We start from the raw sequence: 23,785 nt of genomic DNA, 5'->3' as shown, positions 1-23,785 counted from the left end.
TCCTGCACAGGCCACGGCTCGTCCTCTCCCCCCCCTCTTCCTGCACAGGCCACGGCTCCTTTCCCCCCCCCCTCTTCCTGCACAGGCCACGACTCCTTCCCCCCCCCTCTTCCTGCACAGGCCACGACTCCTTTCCCCCCCTCTTCCTGCACAGGCCGCGGCTCATCCTCTCGCCCCTCTTCCTGCACAGGCCACGGCTCGTCCTCTCTCTCCCCCCCTCTTCCTGCACAGGCCACGGCTCGTCCTCTCCCCCCCCCCCCCCCCTTCCTGCACAGGCCATGGCTCGTCCTCTCCTCCCCCCCTCTTCCTGCACAGGCCACGGATCGTCCTCTCTCCCCCCCTCTTCCTGCACAGGCCACGGCTCGTCCTCTCCTCCCCCCCCCCCCTTCCTGCACAGGCCACAGCTCGTCCTCTCCTCCCCCCCCCCTTCCTGCACAGGCCACGGCTCGTCCTCTCCTCCCCCCCCTCTTCCTGCACAGGTGTCGCCGCTCGTCCTCTCCTCCCCCCCTCTTCCTGCACAGGCCACGGCTTATCCTCTCCCCCCTCTCTTCCTGCACAGGTGTCGCAGCTCGTCCTCTTTCCCCCCTCTTCCGCACAGGTGTCGCAGCTCGTCCTATCTCCCCCCACCCCCCTTCTGCACAGGTCACAGCATGTCCGCGGCCCCCCATCATTCTGCTGTGCCTCTTTCTCAGGTGCCGGTGTGGATCGTCGCTTGCTGCTCCAGCAGTTCAATCACTTGAATCACATGAACCCTGACACGTTTGAGCCCCAAGACCTGGACCTGCTGATCCGAGCGGTGAGTGCGGGGGGGGGCAGACAACTCCTGACAACAGGAGATGGGATGAGCGGCACTGGTCAAGGCACCAGGATGATGATGGTTGTGGGGTGATCCTCCTCGGTGTAGGATGATGATGGTTGTGGGGTGATCCTCCTCGGTGTAGGATGATGATGGTTGTGGGGTGATCCTCCTCGGTGTAGGATGATGGGGGGTGATCCTCCTCGGTGTAGGATGATAGGGGGGTGATCCTCGGTGTAGGATGATAGGGGGGTGATCCTCCTCGGTGTAGGATGATAGGGGGGTGATCCTCGGTGTAGGATGATAGGGGGGTGATCCTCCTCGGTGTAGGATGATAGGGGGGTGATCTTCCTCAGTGTAGGATGATGGGGGGTGATCCTCTTCGGTGTAGGATGATGGGGGGTGATCCTCCTCGGTGAAGGATGATAGGGGGGTGATCCTCGGTGTAAGATGATAGGGGGGTGATCCTCCTCGTTGTAGGATGATAGGGGGGGTGATCCTCTTCGGTGTAGGATGATGGGGGGTGATCCTCCTCGGTGTAGGAGGATAGGGGGGTGATCCTCGGTGTAGGATGATAGGGGGGTGATCCTCCTCGGTGTAGGATGATAGGGGGGTGATCTTCCTCAGTGTAGGATGATGGGGGGTGATCCTCTTCGGTGTAGGATGATAGGGGGGTGATCTTCCTCAGTGTAGGATGATCGGGGGTGATCCTCTTCGGTGTAGGATGATGGGGGGTGATCCTCCTCGGTGTAGGATGATAGGGGGGGTGATCCTCGGTGTAGGATGATAGGGGGGTGATCTTCCTCAGTGTAGGATGATGGGGGGTGATCCTCCTCGGTGTAGGATGATGGGGGGTGATCCTCTTCGGTGTAGGATGATGGGGGGTGATCCTCGGTGTAGGATGATGGGGGGGTGATCTTCCTCAGTGTAGGATGATGGGGGGTGATCCTCTTCGGTGTAGGATGATAGGGGGGTGATCCTCCTCGGTGTAGGATGATAGGGGGGTGATCCTCGGTGTAGAATGATAGATAGGGGGGTGATCCTCCTCAGTGTATGAGGATGATATTGGGGGATGGTCTTCAGTGTAGGATGATAGGGGGGTGATCCTCCTCAGTGTATGAGGATGATATTGGGGGGATGGTCTTCAGTGTAGGATGATGGGGGGTGATCCTCCTCGGTGCAGGATGATGGGGGGTGATCCTCCTCAGTGTAGGATGATGGGGGGTGATCCTCCTCAGTGTAGGATGATAGGGGGGTGATCCTCCTCGGTGTAGGATGATAGGGGGGTGATCCTCGGTGTAGAATGATAGATAGGGGGGTGATCCTCCTCAGTGTATGAGGATGATATTGGGGGATGGTCTTCAGTGTAGGATGATAGGGGGTGATCCTCCTCAAATCAAAATCAAATCAAATCAAATTTATTATCGCCAAGTACATATTACATATATACAAGGAATTCTTTGTGGCAAAGAGGCAACATAATATATAACAACAGATACAACAAGTAACATCTAACAAGACAGGTACAGTATATAGTCTACACATGACGATTTAATTGTTGAACAGAGAGTGGATAGAAGCTGTTCATATGGCGGTTGGTGCTGCATTTGGGGACTCTGAAGCGACGTCCTGAAGGGAGTAGTTGGAATGAGGAGTGTCCCGGGTGAGAGGGATCGGATGAAATTTTCAATGCGTGGGATCGAATACTCTTATCATAAAGATCCTGGATTTTAGGCAGGGGGGAGCCTATAATTCTCTCTGCTGTTCTGAAAGTCCTTTGTAAGCGGAGTTTGTCATGCGCAGTGGCTCCCCCATACCAGACTATCAGAGAGGAACAAATCACAGATCTGATGACAGCATTAAAGAATAAGATCAGCAGATTCTTAGACAAACCATATCTTTCCAGCTGACGCAGGAAGAACATCCTCTGTTGTGCTTTTCTTATAACAGCATCCACGTTTTTCCCCCATTTAAGATCATGAGAGATGATAACACCAAGGAATTTGGTCTCTGTGACCCTAAGAACCACTTCGTCATGGATGTAGATTGGAAGTATCTCATGTTGATCTTTCCTAAAATCCACAACCATCTCAGCAGTTTTTTTAGTGTTGAGTACAAGATTATTGGCTTTACACCAGTCACATATTCTTTCCACCTCACTCCGATACAAGTCTTCAGCATTTCCCCTGATGAGACCAATCAGTGTCATATCATCGGCAAATTTCAAGATTTTTACTGAGTCTGCTGAAGAGATGCAATCATTCGTATAGAGAGAAAACAGTAACGGGGACAAAACACACCCCTGAGGTGCCCCGATGTTTGTGACCAAGGTGTCCGAAGTGAATGGTCCAACTTTTACACTCTGTATCCTGGCTGTCAGGAAGTTATAAATCCACAAGCATAAGTTGAGAGGGACTCCAAGAGCTACCATTTTCTTATGAAGTAAATTCGGATCAATGGTATTGATATCATTGATCATTGATATCACTGATCCTCAGTGTATGAGGATGATATTGGGGGGATGGTCTTTGGTGTAGGATGATGGGGGTGATCCTCCTCGGTGTAGGATGATAGGGGGGTGATCCTCCTCGGTGCAGGATGATGGGGGGTGATCCTCCTCGGTGTAGGATGATAGGGGGGTGATCTTCCTCAGTGTAGGATGATGGGGGGGTGATCCTCTTCGGTGTAGGATGATGGGGGGTGATCCTCCTCGGTGTAGGATGATAGGGGGGTGATCCTCGGTGTAGGATGATAGGGGGGTGATCCGCGGTGTAGGATGATAGGGGGGTGATCCTCGGTGTAGGATGATAGGGGGTGATCCTCGGTGTAGAATGATAGGGGGGTGATCCTCCTCAGTGTATGAGGATGATATTGGGGGGATGGTCTTCAGTGTAGGATGATAGGGGGGTGATCCTCCTCAGTGTATGAGGATGATATTGGGGGGATGGTCTTCAGTGTAGGATGATGGGGGGTGATCCTCCTCGGTGTAGGATGATAGGGGGGTGATCCTCGGTGTAGGATGATAGGGGGGTGATCCTCCTCGTTGTAGGATGATAGGGGGGTGATCCTCGGTGTAGAATGATAGGGGGGTGATCCTCCTCGGTGTATGAGGATGATATTGGGGGATGGTCTTCAGTGTAGGATGATGGGGGGGTGATCCTCCTCGGTGTATGAGGATGATATTGGGGGGATGGTCTTCAGTGTAGGATGATGGGGGGGTGATCCTCTTCAGTGTAGGAGGATGAGGGGGGTGTCGCTGTCTTGTGGCCGTTTTCTTACTCTGCCCTTCGCTGTCTTTAGGCCACTCAGGATCTGGAGAATTACGATAAGGAACGCCACGAGGAGTTTAAGCGCTATGAAATGATGAAGGAACATGAAAGACGAGAATATCTGAAGGGTCTGGATGAGGAAACCCGGAAACAGGAGGAAGCCAGATACGAGGAGATGAAGAAGAAGCACAAGGAGCACCCGAAACTTAACCACCCGGTGAGTAGTGCTGGGGCCATGTGACCTGTGTGCCCGCCATCGGTGCCGCCCTCGTCCTGGGCACACGGCATGATAAGCCTAGTGACCTCATCAGAAGCTGCATCTCCACCACAGCAGGGGATGGCGGGATAGATAACGATGCCACCTGATATGCTGTAATCGGCATCTGTCTCACGGCAGGTGGTCTCACGGCCCGGCCCCCACAGAGACTGCACCCAATGAATGTTAAGGATTGTCGGAGAGCACGGCTCTTCATGTCCAGTATATACGACATGTCTTCCCTCCTCACCCGCACATCACCCTAAAGCCGCCCTCTGTCACCCTTCAGGGCAGCAAGGACCAGCTGAAGGAGGTCTGGGAGGACACAGACGGCTTGGACCCCTCAGATTTTGACCCCAAGACATTCTTTAAGCTGCACGGTAAATCATGAATCCTGTATGACGACCCCCGGAATCTGTGATGTTGCCAGCCACAAGAGAATGGGGGTTGTAGTGCAGTAAGTGACTCAAATTGTGTGCTCCACTGATGAGTGCAGAGTGACCGCCCTCCACAGCAACGGTGGGTGATGTAGTTATGTGGCGTCTGTGTTATCCGCAGCTTTAAAGTTACCCACTTTACTGCAGCGGCAGTCGAGGACCGGGGTCTCTCCCTCCTTCATTGCAGTGGCGGGCGAGGGCCGAGGTCTCTCCCTCCTTCACTGCAGCGGCGGGAAAGGGCCGTGGTTTGTCCCTCCTTCACTGCATCGGTGTGCGAGGGCCGGGGTCTCTCCACTGCAGTGGTGGGCAAGGGCCAGGGTCTCTCCCTCCTTCACTGCAGCGGTGGGCGAGGGCCGGTGTCTCTCCTTCACTGCAGCGGTGGGCAAGGGCCGGGGTCTCTCCCTCCTTCATTGCAGTGGCGGGCGAGGGCCGAGGTCTCTCCCTCCTTCATTGCAGTGGCGGGCGAGGGCCGAGGTCTCTCCCTCCTTCACTGCAGCGGCGGGAAAGGGCCGTGGTTTGTCCCATCTTCACTGCATCGGTGTGCGAGGGCCGGGGTCTCTCCCTCCACTGCAGTGGTGGGCAAGGGCCAGGGTCTCTCCCTCCTTCACTGCAGCGGTGGGCGAGGGCCGGTGTCTCTCCTTCACTGCAGCGGTGGGCGAGGGCCGGGGTCTCTCCCTCCTTCATTGCAGTGGCGGGCGAGGGCCGAGGTCTCTCCCTCCTTCACTGCAGCGGCGGGCGAAGGCCGGGGTCTCTACCTTTGTCACTGCAGCGAGGGTCGGGGTCTCTCCCTCCATTGCAGTGGCGGGCGAGGGCCGTGGTCTCTCCCTCCTTCACTGCACTGGCGGGCGAGGGCCAGGGTCTCTCCCTCCTTCATTGCAGCGGAGGGCGAGGGCCGGGGTCTCTCCCTCCTTCACTGCAGCGGTGGGCGAGGGCCAGGGTCTCTCCCTCCTTCACTGTAGCAGTGAGCGAAGGCCGGGGTCTCCCTCCTTCACTGCAGCGGTGGGCGAAGGTCGGGGTCTCTCCCTCCTTCACTGCAGCGGTGGGCGAGGGGCAGGGTCTCTCGCTCCTTCACTGCAGTGGTGGGCGAAGGCCAGGGTCTCTCCCTCCTTCACTGCAGCGGAGGGCCAGGGTCTCTCCCTCCTTCACTGCAGCGGTGGGCGAAGGCCGGGGTCTCTCCCTCCTTCACTGCAGCGCTGGGCGAGGGCCAGGGTCTCTCCCTCCTTCACTGCAGTGGTGGACGAGGGCCAGGGTCTCTCACTGCAGCGGTGGGCGAGGGCCGGTGTCTCCCCCTCCTTCACTGCAGTGGTGGTGAGGGCCTGGGTCTCTCCCTCCTTCACTGCAGCGGTGGGCAAGGGCCAGGGTCTCTCCCTCCTTCACTGCAGCCGTGGGCGAGGGCCGGTGTCTCTCCCTCCTTCACTGCAGTGGTGGGTGAGGGTCGGGGTCTCTCCGCCCTTCACTGCAGCTGCGGACGAGGGCCAGGGTCTCTCCCTCCTTCATTGCAGCGGTGGGAGAGGGCCAGGGTCTCTCCCTCCTTCATTGCAGCGGTGGGAGAGGGCCAGGGTCTCTCCCTCTTTCACTGCAGCGGTGGATGAGGGCCGGGGTCTCTCCCTCTTTTACTGCAGCGGCGTGCGAGGGCCGGGGTCTCTCCCTCCTTCATTGCAGCGGTGGGCGAGGGCCGGGATCTCTCCCTCTTTCACTGCAGCGCCTTGTGAGGGCCGGGGTGTCTCCATCCTTCACTGCAGCGGTGGGCGAGGGCCAGGGTCTCTCCCTCTTTCACTGCAGCGGCGTGCGAGGGACGGGGTCTCTCCCTCTTTCACTGCAGCGGTGGGCGAGGGCCGGGATCTCTCCCTCTTTCACTGCAGCGCCTTGTGAGGGCCAGGGTCTCTCCCTCTTTCACTGCAGCGGTGGGCGAGGGCCGGGATCTCTCCCTCTTTCACTGTAGTGCCTTGTGAGGGCCGGGGTCTCTCCCTCTTTCACTGCAGCGGTGGGCGAGGGCCGGGATCTCTCCCTCTTTCACTGTAGCGCCTTGTGAGGGCCGGGGTCTCTCCCTCTTTCACTGCAGCGGTGGTCGTGGGCCGGGATCTCTCCCTCTTTCACTGTAGCGCCTTGTGAGGGCCATTGTCTCTCCCTCCTTCACTGCAGCGGTGGGCGTGGTCCAGGGTCTCTCCCTCCTTCACTGCAGCCGTGGGCGAGGGCCAGGGTCTCTCCCTCCTTCAGTGCAGTGGTGGGCGAGGGCCGGGGTCTCTCCCTCCTTCAGTGCAGTGGTGGGCGAGGGCCGGGGTCCCTCCCTCCTTCACTGCAGTCGTGGGCGAGGGCCGGGGTCTCTCCCTCTTTCACTGCAGCGGTGGACGAGGGTCGGGGTCTCTCCCTCCTTCACTGCAGCGGCGGTCGAGGGCCGGTGTCTCTCCCTCCTTCACTGCAGTGGTGGGCGAAGGCCGGGGACTCTCCCTCCTTCACTGCAGCGGTGGGCGAGGGCCGGGGTCTCCCTCCTTCACTGCAGTGGTGGGCGAGGGTCGGGGTCTCTCCTTCTTTCACTGCAGCGGGGGCGAGGGCCGGGGTCTCCCTCCTTCACTGCAGTGGTGGGCGAGGGTCGGGGTCTCTCCTTTCACTGCAGCGGGGGCTGGGGTCACGGCAGCTTATTCCTCTTCTTGCAGACACCAACAGTGATGGTTTCATCGATGAGCAGGAGCTGGAGGCGCTCTTCACCAAGGAGGTAAGCAGTCACCCCAGGGTGCACGTCACAGGCTGCCTCACGCCGTACTACCGCCACCCCTTGCTGAAGCGTGTCCTGCATATTGCACTGATGTCTTGTTGGTTTCTTGTAGTTGGAGAAAGCATACAACCCCAAAAATGAGGAGGACGACATGGTGGAGATGGAGGAGGAGCGATTACGGATGAGGGAGCACGTGATGAACGAGGTGAGGAGCGTCGTCTTAATGTTTCATCCGTTAGATGGACCGGATTAGCCGCCTGGATTAGTGTAGCCCCCGTATACACTCACAGAACAAATGTACCCCTTTTCCCGAATGCACTCACAGAACACATGTATCTCCGTATACAGTCGCAGTATACATGTACCCCCATATAAACTCACAGCACACAAGTATCCCCCCCGTATGCACTCACAGCACACATGTACCCCCTGTATGCAGTCGCAGCACAAACGTACCCCCCGTATGCAGTCGCAGCACACATGTACCCCCGTATGCAGTCGCAGCACACATGTACCCCCGTATGCACTTGCAGCACACATGTACCCCCCATATGCACTTGCAGCACAAATGTACCCCCCATATGCACTTGCAGCACACATGTACCCCCCGTATGCACTCGCAGCACACGTGTACCCCTCCGTTTGCACTCGCAGCAGACATGTACCTCCCGTATGCAGTTGCAGCACACATGTACCCCCCATATGCACTTGCAGCACACATGTACCCCCCGTATGCACTCGCAGCACACGTGTACCCCTCCGTTTGCACTCGCAGCAGACATGTACCTCCCGTATGCAGTTGCAGCACACATGTACCCCCCATATGCACTCGCAGCACACATGTACCCCCCGTATGCACTCGCAGCACACGTGTACCCCTCCGTTTGCACTCGCAGCACACGTGTACCCCTCCGTTTGCACTCGCAGCAGACATGTACCCCCCGTATGCAGTTGCAGCACCGTTACCCCCTGTATGCACTCGCAGCGCACCGTTACCCCCGTTTGCACTCGCAGCGCACCGTTACCCCCTGTATGCACTCGCAGCGCACCGTTACCCCCTGTATGCACTCGCAGCGCACCGTTACCCCCTGTATGCACTCGCAGCGCACCGTTACCCCCTGTATGCACTCGCAGCGCACCGTTACCCCCCTGTATGCACTCGCAGCGCACCGTTACCCCCCTGTATGCACTCGCAGCGCACAGTTAGCCCTGTATGCACTCGCAGCGCACCGTTACCCCCTGTATGCACTCGCAGCGCACCGTTACCCCCCCGTATGCACTCGCAGCGCACCGTTACCCCCCGTATGCACTCGCAGCGCACCGTTACCCCCCGTATGCACTCGCAGCGCACCGTTACCCCCCGTATGCACTCGCAGCGCACCGTTACCCCCCGTATGCACTCGCAGCGCACCGTTACCCCCGTATGCACTCGCAGCGCACCGTTACCCCCCGTATGCACTCGCAGCGCACCGTTACCCCCCGCAAGCACTCGCAGCTCACCGTTACCCCCCGCATGCACTCGCAGCGCACCGTTACCCCCGTATGCACTCGCAGCGCACCGTTACCCCCCCGTATGCACTCGCAGCGCACCGTTACCCGCTGTATGCACTCGCAGCGCACCGTTACCCCCCGTATGCACTCGCAGCACACCGTTACCTCTGTATGCACTCGCAGAACACCATTACCCCCTGTATGCACTTGCAGCACACCGTTACCCCTGTATGCACTCGCAGCGCACCGTTACTCCCCGTATGCACTCGCAGAGCACCGTTACCCCCTGTATGCACTCGCAGCGCACTGTTACCCCCTGTATGCACTCGCAGCACACCGTTACCCCCCCGTATGCACTCGCAGCGCACTGTTACCCCCTGTATGCACTCGCAGCGCACTGTTACCCCCTGTATGCACTCGCAGCACACCATTACCCCCTGTATGCACTCGCAGCACACCGTTACCCCTGTATGCACTCGCAGCGCACCGTTACTCCCCGTATGCACTCGCAGAGCACCGTTACCCCCTGTATGCACTCGCAGCGCACTGTTACCCCCTGTATGCACTCGCAGCACACCGTTACCCCCCCGTATGCACTCGCAGCACACCGTTACCCCCTGTATGCACTCGCAGCGCACTGTTACCCCCTGTATGCACTCGCAGCGCACCGTTACCCCCTGTATGCACTCGCAGCGCACCGTTACCCCCTGTATGCACTCGCAGCGCACCGTTACCCCCTGTATGCACTCGCAGCGCACCGTTACCCCCCCTTATGCACTCGCAGCGCACCGTTACCCCCCGTATGCACTCGCAGCACACCGTTACCCCCCGTATGCACTCGCAGCGCACCGTTACCCCCCGTATGCACTCGCAGCGCACCGTTACCCCCCGTATGCACTCGCAGCGCACCGTTACCCCCCGTATGCACTCGCAGCGCACCGTTACCCCCCGTATGCACTCGCAGCGCACCGTTACCCCCCGCATGCACTCGCAGCGCACCGTTACCCCCCGCATGCACTCGCAGCGCACCGTTACCCCCTGTATGCACTCGCAGCGCACCGTTACCCCCCCGTATGCACTCGCAGCGCACCGTTACCCGCTGTATGCACTCGCAGCGCACCGTTACCCCCCCGTATGCACTCGCAGCACACCGTTACCTCTGTATGCACTCGCAGCACACCATTACCCCCTGTATGCACTTGCAGCGCACCGTTACCCCTGTATGCACTCGCAGCGCACCGTTACCCCCTGTATGCACTCGCAGCGCACCGTTACCCCCTGTATGCACTCGCAGCGCACCGTTACCCCCTGTATGCACTCGCAGCACACCATTACCCCCTGTATGCACTCGCAGCGCACCGTTACCCCTGTATGCACTCGCAGCGCACCGTTACCCCCTGTATGCACTCGCAGCGCACCGTTACCCCCTGTATGCACTCGCAGCACACCGTTACCCCCCGTATGCACTCGCAGCGCACCAATGATTGTCAGTGTGTTACTGCGGAGCAGGGATGATGTGCGGCTTTGTTTTCTCTCGCCTGTCGCTTCCCGCTGTATCGGCGCTCCGCTGACGCTGGTGTCATGGCTTCCGCTCACACATCAGGTGTCACTGTCTGGGGTTCGGGGTTCTGATATCATCGGCATGATCATTATTTGGGGCTGCGCTATTCGTAAAGTGCCAGGAAGCGCACTGCCACTTTGCTGCCAGGTGCGAGGCGGCTTTCACCCTGTGGGGGCTTCGGCCCTGCTCGCTCACTTCCTTGAGTGTTTCCGCAGGTGGATGTGGATAAGGATCGACTGATAAATCTAGAAGAATTCCTGCGAGCAACGGAGAAGAGGGAGTTCCTGGAGCCAGACGGCTGGGAGGTAACATGGCGATCTCTGTGTGATCGGGGGCGATGCTAGTAACAGGCCCCTCCCCCATTAGTATATGGTCAATGTCAGAGAAAGATTAACCCCTTCACCCCCAAGGGTGGTTTGCACGTTAATGACCGGGCCAATTTTCACAATTCTGACCACTGTCCCTTTATGAGGTAATAACTCTGGAGCTTCCATGGATCCCGGTGACTCTGACACTGTTTTCTCGTGACATATTGTACTTCATGTTAGTGGTAAAATTTCATTCATATAACTTGTGTTTATTTGTGAAAAAACAGAAATTTGGCGAAAATTTTGAAAATTTCGCAATTTTCCAACTTTGAATTTTTATGCCCTTAAATCACAGAGATACGGCACACAAATAACTTGATAACTAACATTTCCCACATGTTTACTTTACATCAGCACAATTTTGGAACCAAAATTTTTTTTTGTTAGGAAGTTATAAGGGTTAAAAATTGACCAGCGATTTCTCATTTTTACACCATTTTATTTTTACGGACCACATCACATTTGAAGCCACTTTGAGGGGTCTATATGATAGAAAATACCCAAAAGTGACACCATTCTAAAAACTGCACCCCTCAAGGTGCTCAAAACCACATTCACGAAGTTTATTAACCCTTCAGGTGCTTCACAGGAATTTTTTGAATGTTTAAAAAAAAAAATGAACATTTAACTTTTTTTCACAAAAAAAATACTTCAGGTTCAATTTTTTTTATTTTACCAAGGGTAACAGGAGAAATTGGACTGCAAACGTTATTGTGCAATTTGTCCGGAGTACGCTGATACCTTATATGTGGGGGAGAACCACTGTTTCAGCGCATGGCAGAGCTCAGAAGGGAAGGAGTGCCGTTTGACTTTTTCAATGCAAAATTGGCTGGAATTCAGATCGGACGCCATGTCACATTTGGAGAGCCCCTGATGTACCTAAACAGTGGAAACCCCCACAAGTGACCCCATTTTGGAAACTAGACCCCCCAAGGAACTTATCTAGATGTGTGGTGAGCACTTTGAACCCACAAGGGCTTCAGAGAAGTTTATAACGTACAGCCGTACAATTAGAAAATTATATTTTTTCCACAAAAATGATCTTTTCACCCCCAATTTTTATTTTTCCAAGGGTAACAGAACCCCAAAAGTTATTGTGCAATTTGTCCTAAGTACGCTGATACCCCACATGTGGGGGTAAACCACTATTTGGGCGCATGGCAGAGCTCAGAAGGGAAGCAGCGCCATTTGACTTTCTTGGCTGGAATTGGGATTGGACGCCATGCCGCGTTTGGAAAGCCCCCGATGTACCAAAACAGTGGAAACCCCCCACAAATGACACCATTTTGGAAACTAGACCCCCCAAGGAACTTATCTAGATGTGAGGTGAGCACTTTGACCCCTCCAGTGCTTCACAGAAGTTTATAACGCCCGGGCGTGAAAATAAAAAAATCATATTTTTTCCACAAACATGATCTTTTAGTCACCAATTTTTTTTTATTTTCCCAAGGGTAACAGGAGAAATTGAACCCCAAAAGTTGTTGTGCAATTTGTCCTCACTACGCTGACACCCCATATGTGGGAGAAAACTACTGTATGGGCACACTTCGGGGCTCGGAAGGAAAGTAGTGACATTTTGGAATGCAGACTTTGATGGAATGGTCTGCGGGTGTCATGTTGCCTTTGGAGAGCCCCTGATGTACCTAAACAGTGGAAACCCCCCACAAATGACCCCATTTTGGAAACTAGACCCCCTAAGGAACTTATCTAGATGTGAGGTGAGCACTTTGAAGCCCTAAGTGCTTCACAGAAGTTTATAACGCCCGGGTGTGAAAATAAAATCATATTTTTTTCCACAAAAATGATATTTTTCCATCCTACGTGACTGCACCACGAGAGAGGGGATCCGCCCAGCGAGGACAGGAAACCTTCAAGATAAAAGGGGAGGCTCCTCTCTCCGCATCAGTTGTTTTCCTGTCCTCGATGGGGAACCCTCAAGATGAAGACCTCTTGAAGATTCTGGAAGAAAGAAGAGGATGCCTGGGTCGGGTGATTACTGGCAGGCACTGGTCTGCTACACCCGTCACCAAGTACCGGTAGTCGCCTCGGGGGCCATATATTCCTATGTCCCCCCTGAGCGAGTGCATGGCCACAGCCCGTGAGGCAGTTGCCCGGGTGAAGTAATGATGCCTCAGAGACCATGGTTCGTGTACCCTCCCGGATGACCGAAACCTGCCCCATAAAAGTCCACGGAGGCCACTTTCCGTGCTCCCTCCCTGTCGACATATAGTGGCCATGCAGCCTGTGAGACACATCGGTGTCCAGGCAGAATTAAAGCTCCACGGAGGCTATATGGGTACCCTCCCTGTTGACAGGCACTACAGAAACGGCCCGGATGAGGAATTACCTGATTTCAGTGGTGGCAGTGGAGATGCTTCACCCGGGAAGGCCGGACTACAGGTATGACGGGCAACAGTGGGGCTCTCCGATCCAGTACCTGTTATCAGTGGTGGTAGTGCAGTCGCTTCTCCCGGTAAGACCAGTCAGCAGGTTTGACGGGCGACAGCGGGGCTCTCTGATCCGGTACACTGAAACAGTGGTGGCAGTGTGACAAACCGCACTGCATGAGAGCTTCTTGGGAGGTCCATGGCGTCGGAACGCCGAGAACAGGCCGCAGGTACGCACCGGAAGCATTCCAGGCGCATACCGGAAGTGGCACCTGATGCGCACCGGAAGTGAAGGGTGCACGGGTCAGGGGAACGCGCATCGCCGGGTGCGCGCTTCAGCAGCCGCGCTTTTGCCCGGAGGGAGCACAGGCACCGCCAGAGGAGAGCGCGCCGGAGGAGAGAGCGCATATACCCGAAGGGGGGCGAGGGCACCGGAGGAGAGCACGCACCGGATGTGGTTGCCGGGTGCGCGCATAGGCTGATTATAGTGCGCAGGCGTGGGGGCATAACCAGGAAGCGCAAGCAGCCGGCAGGTGCAAGATTAACCAGGTGTACCAATTAGTTAATTAAAAAAAAAAAGAGAATATGCTGCTATTTATAGGCAACAGGAAGTGCTGGCAGGCGTCACTACACCAGTATTGGGTTGGATGTGACTGCTCTCATCACAAAGCAGCAGCAGCAGCTAAGCAGTCTATAGAATGGAGAGCCCTTCGCCAGAGCACTTGCAGCCGCACCAGGAGGCGAAAGAGAGGCGGTCGCGCTCGGAGGAGAAGAGCCAGACACGCCGCAGCAGCAGTGGGAGCCGCTCGGGCAGCGCACGGACGGATCATCGCCACAAAAAGGAGGGGTCCCTAGTCTCTTTTGGAGACAATGAGAAGATCAGTCAGCCTCCAGATCTGGTACCCGTTCTGTGAAGCGTCCGAGTGGTGAGTGAGCTTCGAGAAAGTCCAGCACTCTAATGTCTGTTCTCTTTCTCTCTTGTCTCCTCTCTCCCCTCTTTTACATACATTGGCGGGGTGGAGTATAGGAGGTCCCTAAGAAGAGTAGGGAAAAAAACTAAAAATAAAGAATGTCCTTTATGCAATAGTCCCTTAGGAGCATCCTGGAATAAAAGATTTTGCCAGGATTGTATTAACAAGACAGTAGCGGAAGAGACACCCTCATTCTCTGACAGTCTGAGAACCCTATGTTATAACTTAATATACTCTGTGTAATGGAGGTCAGTGACGTGGATCAGAAAAGAGGCCTGAGCTCATAGGTTTTCAGTTCTGTAGTATTTATCAGAATCAAGCAGGTTTACAGATAAGACACAGCAGGGTAAAAGCAGATGAAGATAAGAACGCAGTGAGCAAACGTACAGACCGTGGAGACGTATGAAGTCCAAGTTGCCAGATCCGGAGACCTGGAGAGCAGGCCAGGCCTGCTAGCAGGAAACAGTCCTTGAAGTGGAGGTGGGTGCAGAGCTGATCCTGAAGAAACAAGTCTTTACAATGAGACCAAGATTCACAGGCAGGCGGGGTATCCCAAGGTAACGAAGAGACGAGCTAGGTAGCAGTCCTTCCAGCTTGATAACAAGTCCAAGAACAAGTATACTCAAGCAATGAGTAATCATACAGAGCATCCTTATATACAGAGCAGACAGGAACAAGAGAGATCAACACAGGAAATAAGATGGCCCCCGTTGAGGCTCGTGACTCCATCTTGGATGAGGGCAAAAATGAACTAAACTAAGGGCAAAGCAGAAACTGAGCGGCAGACATAAGGCAAGGATTTCAGAGAAACGGATATGCAGGCCAAGTCCTTACACCCAAATTCAATCAGAGGTTTGCAAATCAGTAAGGGCATTACAATCAGCGGATACGGATAGCAAGACTAGAGATAGATCCAGCCCCTCAGTGGTCTCTCAGGAGGACTCCACAGGGTCAGAGGAGGACTCAGATAAAACCCGCTATTCAGATAGTAGTTCTGACGAGGAAGACTCATTCCCAGTAGAAGCTACAGATAAGCTTATAAAAGCAATCCGGTCTACCATGGGGCTGGTAGATGAGCGAGTCAAAAAGACAGCTCAGGAGCTCATGTTTAGTGGACTACAAAAGAAAAAACGTAGAGCCTTCCCTGTTAATGAACAACTGGAAGGACTCATAAAACGGGAATGGGAAAGACCAGAAAAGAAGTCCCAGATAATCAATTCCCTAAAAAGGAGGTACTCAAGAGGCATCCTCGTCCTGGGATAGAGCTCCAAAAATTGATGTAGCGATATCAAAAGTCGCCAGGAAATCCTCCCTACCTTTTGAGGATTTAGGTTCTCTAAAAGAACCTCTGGACCGAAAGACAGACATTTGTCTTAAAACGGCCTGGAAGGCCTCGGCTGGGGCACTAAGGCCCGCCATCGCGGCCACTTGTGTAGCTAGGTCCCTGAAAATATGGGTGGACAACCTGGAAGACCAGCTAGAGCAAGGAGTCCCCAGGGAATCTATTCTGGAAGTATTGCCGGCCATCAGAGCAGCGACAGTCTTTCTCGCTGAGGCTTCAGAAGATTCAGCCAGGCTAGCAGCAAAGTCAGCGGCCTTAACCAATGTAGGACGCCGGGCAGTATGGCTCAAATGCTGGCCGGGGGACACTCAGGCAAAGATGAAACTCTGCTCTCTGCCATGTGAGGGAAATGTCCTGTTTGGACCTGCATTGGATGACGTGTTGGAGAAAGCCAGCGACAAAAAGAAGAATTTCCCAAAACAGCCATTTCATGCCTTTCGGCACTCCTTTCAGAAGGGCCAAAAATTCAGAAGACAACAGTACAGGGATCGAGACAGAAACAATTCTGACAAGGGAGCCAGAGGTGGGAGAGGCTTCTATTTCGGCAAGCCCTCCAAAGACGCCAAAAAACCATCCCAGTGACGGTCCTTCTCAGGTGGGGGGAAGGCTCTCTCAATTCCTCCCAGCCTGGGAGAGGATCTCATCCAGTACCTGGATCCGACAAATAGTAGGGTCGGGTCTGGAGTTAAGATTCCACCACTGGCCGCCACGAAGATACATGCAGACTCCAGTAGAGTCATCTCAAGAAAAACAAGAAAGTCTGGAAGGAGAAGTATTGTCAATTCTAGAAAAACATGTCCTGGAAGAAATTCCGGAAAGAGAGAAGAAGGAAGTGTTTTACTCCCCCCTATTTCTTATAAAAAAAAAGCCAGACAATTCCTGGAGGACGATTATAAATTTGAAAGGCCTCAACAAATATCTGATAGTTCCATCATTCAAGATGGAAACGATAAGATCAGCGGTGAAGCTCCTCTATCCTCAGTGCCACATGGCAGTCCTGGATCTCAAGGATGCTTACTATCATGTCCCGATCCGGCAACAAGGCCGCAAATATTTCAGAGTGGCGTTCCAGATAAGATCTCAGTGTCGTCACTTTCAGTACAGGGCTCTGCCCTTTGGGGTAGCAATAGCCCCCCCCCCCCCCCCCGAGTCTTCACAAAATTAATTGCAGAGGTCACAGGGCATCTCAAGGAAAAAGACACTCTGGTGATACCATATCTGGACGCCTTCTTGATAGTGGGAAGAAGTTTCTCTCACTGTCAAGAACAAGTCAAAATAGTGATGGAGACACTACAGACCCTGGGTTGGCAACTGAACCTCCAAAAATCCAGACTGGTACCAGCAATGATCCAGAATTTTTTGGGGTTAACAATGGACTCGGTGGTACAGAAGTGTCGCCTCCCAGAGGAGAAAGAAAAGAAGATCAAAAATCTAATCATGGCAACATTAAAAAAACCAGAAATTACTCTGAGAAGGGCCATGTCAGTGTTGGGGTCCCTAACTTCCTGCATACCAGCAGTAAAATGGGCCCAGTTTCACACAAGAGAACTTCAGTGGTGTGTTCTACAAAACGACCTGAGGCTTCAGGGGCAGTTAGAGCAGAAGCTCACCTCCCGGGCCCTGTACTCCAGTCACTCAGGTGGTGGTTACAGATACAGTCCTCACCAAGAGGAGTACCCTGGATACACACAGCCTCCAGAGTAGTCACAACGGACGCCAGTCTCATTGGGGCTGGGGAGCCCATCTAGACACACTATGGCTCCAGGATCCCTGGGTCCAGGAGGAAAGAAGTCTATCCTCAAACGAGTGGGAGCTACTAGCCATCGAAAGGGTGCTGGAAGGATTGTTGAAACACCTAAGAGGACATCATATGAGAGTCCTATCAGGCAACCGTACAGCAGTCGCATATGTGAACCACCAAGGGGGCACCCGTTCTCGGTCCCTGATGCGAATAGCAGGAAGGATCATGGCTCTGGCAGAACACCAGTTCCTTTCATTATCGGCCCTGCATATTCGAGGCGTAGATAACCTGAAGGCAGACTTTCTGAGCAGGATCCACCTGAGGCAGGGAGAATGGTGCCTAAAAGAGTCCATTTTTCAACGGATTGTGCATGTGTGGGGGAAACCCATCATAGATCTCTTCGCCTCAAAAACCAACAAAAAGGTTCAAAAATTCTGCTCTCTAAGTCCAGCAGACAGGATAAAGTGGACACCAGGCCTCATGTATGCCTTCTTTCCAATATGCCTCATTCCAGCAGTTCTGAGGAAGATCAGGGAGGACCAAGCCAGAGTAATTATGAGAGCTCCCTTTTGGCCGAAAAAAAACATGGTTCTACTGGCTGAGAGTGATGTCAGTGACAGACCCATGGGTGCTCCCAGAGGATCACGACCTGCTAACACAGGGTCCCTTCATTCACCCTCCGAAGTCCAGGCTGCATTTGACAGCCTGGAATTTGAAAGGTCACTGTTAGAGAAAAAAGGTTTCTCAGCGGGGTTAGTATCCACCTTACTCAATAGCAGAAAACCAGTGACTACGAAAATTAATGGAAGGATATGGAGGAAATTTTTTATCTACCTCCGGCCCGATACGGGAGGGAGAAGTACCGGTAGGGGCGGTACTAGAGTTTCTGCAGAAGGGTTTAGAGTTGGGGTTAGCTGTCAGCACCCTCAAAGTTCACGTTTCAGCCCTGGCAGCCTTATTCAACTATGACCTGGCAAACAATAGATGGGTGACCAGGTTTATCCGTGCCTGTACTAGAGCTGACTCTGTTCCGTCGCCTAGGCCTCCTCCCTAGGATCTAAATTTAGTCCTATCATCTCTGACAGAAAGTCCATTTGAACCGCTAAACGCAGCGTCAGATAAAGTGTTAACTTTGAAGACAGCCTTATTAGTGGCACTCACATCAGCTCGTAGGGTTGGGGACTTACACGCTCTATTAGCAGACCCGCCATACACTCAGGTCATGAACGATAGAGTCGTGTTAAAATTAGACCCAGCATACCTCCCTAAGGTAGTGTTGAAATGCCACAGGGCTCAGGAGTTAGTCTTACCATCCTTTTGTCCTAACCCCGGTAACCAGAAGGAGGAGAGACTTCATTGCTTAGACGCTAGGAGATGTATCCTACAGTATTTAGAGATGACAAAACCTTGGAGAAAACAGAGGGCCTTATTTGTCTCATACCAGGGGGCAAGAAAAGGCCTTAAAGCCTCTAAGCGGACTATAGCTAGATGGGTGAGAGAGGCCATCATGCTAGCGTATAGTAGTGCAGGCAGGGCTGTTCCAGAAGGCCTAAAATCCCACTCCACGAGGGCCATGGCGACGTCCTGGGCGGAGAGAGCTGCCGCCTCCATCGACCAAATCTGTAAGGCGGCCACTTGGTCCTCTCCATCTACCTTTTTCAAACATTACAGATTAGACCTATCTGCTACCTCTGATCTCGCATTCGGGAGAAGAGTGTTACAAGCAGTGATCCCTCCCCAAGAGAATACAAATCTCTGTAACTCTCTCGTGGTGCCGTCATGTAGAATGGAAAAACACGGGTATTACATACCTGGTAATGTGTTTTTTCCTGAGACATGATGGCACCCTCATATTCCCACTCTATTGATCACGTCATTAGTTGGGTGCATTATTAGCATTATACACTCCCTTGGTGTTGGGAATTTAATAGTGTAAAGGATGTATTATTTATGTGTACACTAACCTGCGGAGTTCCTCTCGTGCTCTCTAAAACAACTGATGCGGAGAGAGGAGCCGCCCCTTTTACCTTGAAGGTTTCCTGTCCTCGCTGGGCGGATCCCCTCTCTCGTGGTGCCGTCATGTCTCATGAAAAAACACATTACCAGGTATGTAATACCCGTGTTTTTGACCCCAATTTTTTATTTTCCTAAGGGTAACAGGAGAAATTGGACCCCAAAATTTGTTGTGCAATTTGTCCTGAGTAGGCTGACACCCCATATGTGGGGGTAAACCACTGTTTGGGCGCATGGCAGAGCTTGGAAGGGAAGGAGCACCATTTGACTTTTTCAACGCAGAATTGGCTGCAATTGAGATCAGACGCCATGTTGCGTTTTGAGACCACCTGATGTGCCCAAACAGTGGAAACTCCCAATTCTAACTCCAACCCTAACCCCAACACACCTCTAACCCTAATCTCAGCCCTAACCATCACCCTAACCCTATCCCTAACCCCCAAACCTAACCCAGACCCTAACTCTAATGGGAAAATGGAAATAAATACATTTTCTTTTAGTTTTATTATTTCTCCCTAACTAAGGGGGTGATAACGGGGGGTTTGATTTACTATTTATGGCGGTTTTTATGTTTGGCGGCTGTCACACGCTAAAAGACGCTTTTTATTGTAAAAATAGTTTTTGCATCACCACATATTGAGAGCTATAATTTTTCCGTATTTTGACCCACCGAGTTATGTGAGGTCTTATTTTTTGCGGGACGAGTTGACGTTTTTATTGGTACCATTTTCGGGCACATTACATTTTTTGATCGCTTTTTATTCCGATTTTTGGGACGCAGAATGAACAAAAACTAGCGTTTCATGAATTTCTTTTGGAGGGTGCGTTTACACCGCTCCGCGTGCGGTAAAATTGATAAAGCGGTTTTATTCTTCGGGTCAGTACGGTTACAGCGATACCTCATTTATGTCTTTTTTATGTTTTGTCGGTTTTATGCAATGAAAACTATTTTATATAAAAAATAATTATTTTTGCATCACTTTACTCTGCGAGCTATAACTTTTTAATTTTTTCGCTGATGATGCTGTGTGGCGGCTCGTTTTCTGCGGGACAAGATGACGTTTTCAGCGGTACCATGGATATTTATATGCATCTTTTTGATCACGCGTTATTGCACTTTTTGTTCGGCAGCATGATAAAGCATTATTTTTTTGCTGTATTTTTTATTTTTTAAGGGGTTCGCTAAGGGGGTTAACTAATGGGACAGTTTTATAGGACGGGTCGTTACGGACGCGGCGATACCAAATATGTGTACTTTTATTGTTTTGGTTTTTTTATTTCCAAAAAATGAATTTATTAGGGAATTTTTTTTTTTTTTTTTTTTAATCTTTATTACAATGTCCCAGGGGGGACATAACAGTCATATGACAGATCGCTGATCTGTCACATCACAGATCATTGTGACAGATCAGCGATCAGCTTCCTCGTGCCTGCGCTTTGCAGACACTGAGGAAGCCGGCTCCCTGCAGGCCCTCGAAGGTCCCCACCGCCATTTTGGATCCGGGGACCTGCAGGGAGGGGGACCCCCGCAGCGGCGCTGCACATTGCGCTGCTGCAGGGGTCGCAGGGAAGCACGGAGGGGGCCCCCTCCCTCCCGATGCTTCCCTAAACCCCCGGTACACTGCGATCGTGTTTGATAGCAGTGTGCCAGGGGTTAACGTGTCGGGGGCGGTCCGTGACCGCCCCTGACACATAGTGCCGGGTGTCATCTGTGATAATCAGCTGACACCCGGCCGCGATCAGCGGTGCTCACCACGTGGGCGCCGCTGATCGCTATGACGTACTATCCCGTCCATGGGAATTAAGTCCCAGGGCACATGGACGGGATAGTACGTCATGTGGCAGAAAGGGGTTAAGATCCATACTGTCAAGGAGAGAGAGCTGACCATTGAAATCCCTTTTGGAAGTAGGACCACATGTCTAACATGTTGGAAGAGAAAAAATGACGTATAGCTAAGTAGTGAGGGAAAAACGCATTAAAATGCCCATTGAAGCTACAGTAGGACCTCCTGATGTGGACAGGTAGTTAAAACTAGTATAGCTGCTGGGAATATACCTGAAGTCTGGGGTTTATTTATCAAAAAGCAGAGAAATACCCTTTCACAAAAACCAGCTTGTTCACATCACAAGACTTAATTCAGACACTTGGGCACCAGTGGTCAGATAGATTCAAACCCAGAAATTCCTATCCGATGTTTCAGAGATATACCGTATTTTTCGGACTATAAGACGCACCGGACCATAAGACGCACCCCAATTTTCAGAAGGAAAATAGGGAAAAAATAATAATGTGTCAAATGGGGGTCCGTCTTACAGTCCGAATTCAGCTTACCTGGGAAGGGATCCGGCACAGGTGGAGGAGTGGTCACAGGGGTCATTCAGTGGTCCAGGCTCATTCGGTGGCGGCTCTGTGCTGGGGCAGGTTGGTTGTGCTGGAGCAGCTGGGCTATATTGGGGCAGCTGGGCTGTGCTGGGGCAGGTGGGCTGTGCTGGGGCAGCTGGGCTGTGCTGGGGCAGGTGAGCTGTGCTGGGGCAGGTGGGCTCTGTGGGGTGAGGGTGGCGGCTCTCTGTGCTTCGGTGCAGGGGCGGCGGCTCCGCCGGCATTTCCTCCAAGCCCGGAGGCCCCCGCACATCCCTTGCTGGCCGCCGCCATGTTGCGGTGGCCTCAGGGAACATGGACGCCAGGAAGATGGCCGCCGGTCCGGGGACGGTGCATGCGCAGGTTCAGATCTGGTCCCGAGATCTCGGGGGACGAGATCTCGTTGTCGAGATTTGAATCTCGTCCCCCGAGATCTCGGGACGAGATCTGAACCTGCGCATGCACCGTCCCCGGACCGGCGGCCATCTTCCCGGAGGCCACCGCAACATGGCGGCCAGCAAGGGATGTGCGGGGGCCTCTGGGCTTGGAGGAAATGCCGGCGGAGCCGCCACCCCTGCACCGGAGCACAGAGCGCCGCTACCCCTGCACCGGAGCACAGCCCGCTGCCACCACCGCACTACAGAGCCCCGCGGCACCCGCACCAGCCTCCAGCCATGATCGGAGGTTAGTATATTGCGACCATAAGACGCACCCCCCACTTTCCCCCCAAATTTTGGGGGGAAAAACTGCGTCTTATGGTCCGAAAAATACGGATTTTCACCATCATAATGAAGGGGCCAACTGTTATGAGTTCATTTTCTCCTTCACCTCTGATGTCTGATGAACTCCCTCTGCTGGTGAAAGGAGGTAGTGAAATTGATCTGGATGGGAAGAACCTGTCATCTGAACAGGTGGAGTGTGATTGGACATCCAGAATTTCTGAGTGGATATAAGGCAGCCGACGCCCTGCAGGGTTGCTGGTAATCCTTTCTGCTCTGAGCTCTGGCATCCAGTTTAGTTCCTGTCTACTAAAAGCTAAGTTTTTGCTCTGCTATTTTTCCATGAGATTTTGTCTGTTTACTTAGTGTTTGTGTTCAGCCTGCCCTGGTTGGGACGGGCTGAACTCCATTTTTGTCTCTGATCAGTTGATCTCTTTGCTCTGTCTTCAGAATATACCTGAGTGCTGATATAGTGATTTTGAAGTCTAGTGACTTCAGGGCCTTTTCTATCAGACGTGTTGGACATTATTTTTGGCAGGTTTTTTTGCGTGATTGCAGCCAGCATCTTTTCTGTCCTTCCCTATCTAGATAGTTGGGCCCCATCGTTTGCTCAGCCTGTCTTTCTGTCTGTGTTTGTGTTTTCATCTGTTTTTCACCGACAATACATGTTGGGGGCTGTCTATTGCATTGGGGTCTGCTCTAGGGCAGTTTAAATTTCCCCTTTCTTTCTTTAGGCTTATTTAGCGCTCCGGCTGTGACGAGGGGTCTAGGGCACCGTAGGAAACCCCCACGGCTACTGTTAGTTGTGGTGAATAGGATCAGGGGTCTGCAATCCGCTAGCTACCAACCTCTCCGGTTTTCTGGACTTAGCTTGTGTTTTTGTTTTTTCCTCCTCTGGTGACTCATTCATAACAGCCAACGTGACGAACTCGCATCAGTATAGGGTCACTAGAATCCTTCCAACTGAATAACGGTCTGATAGATGGGGCTATACCTGTCATATCTGGGGTCTTTGTGACAGTAAAATCATGCGAAAAAATATAAGGGCAATGCTAACGCCGGGGACCTTGAGAAGAGAAGATCTCGTAAGTTGGGAATCTCATAACTTTCTGAAACTGAAGCCCTATCCCTTGATCAGCCATGTGATCAGTCATCAAGGGGCGGTATGAGAATGATGTATTAAAAGGGGAGGGAGCTGATAAATAGACAAGGTGGATTGCGATCTGTGTTCACTAGCGGAAGATACATCGCCATGATGGATGATTAGGCGCACTTCTTCCCTCCATAAATCTGCGCCATTTCTGTGACCAGATTTTGTAAGTTTCTTTTGTTAATTCTATTCATTTTATGTAATGGTTTATG

The 23,785-nt window shown here is 53.0% G+C and overlaps 1 protein-coding gene across 1 annotated transcript in view; it reads left to right on the top strand.

Moving 5' to 3' along the window:
• NUCB2 (nucleobindin 2) overlaps positions 1 to 23,785 on the top strand; it is a 40,204-nt gene that overhangs the window by 1,554 nt on the left and 14,865 nt on the right. Inside the window, exons 4-9 of the mRNA XM_073564286.1 lie at positions 693 to 796; positions 4,097 to 4,282; positions 4,611 to 4,701; positions 7,413 to 7,471; positions 7,584 to 7,676; positions 10,739 to 10,828. Of these exons, the coding sequence (XP_073420387.1) occupies positions 693 to 796; positions 4,097 to 4,282; positions 4,611 to 4,701; positions 7,413 to 7,471; positions 7,584 to 7,676; positions 10,739 to 10,828 (623 nt within the window). The remainder of the gene's footprint in view (positions 1 to 692; positions 797 to 4,096; positions 4,283 to 4,610; positions 4,702 to 7,412; positions 7,472 to 7,583; positions 7,677 to 10,738; positions 10,829 to 23,785) is intronic.

Source organism: Dendrobates tinctorius, unplaced genomic scaffold, assembly GCF_039654945.1.
Source record: "Dendrobates tinctorius isolate UK_male_01 unplaced genomic scaffold, ASM3965494v1 ptg000445l, whole genome shotgun sequence".
In the NCBI taxonomy this organism is placed as follows: domain Eukaryota; kingdom Metazoa; phylum Chordata; class Amphibia; order Anura; family Dendrobatidae; genus Dendrobates; species Dendrobates tinctorius.
The sequence above is the reverse complement of the archived record's forward strand: the minus strand, read 5'-3'. Positions and strand labels throughout refer to the sequence as shown.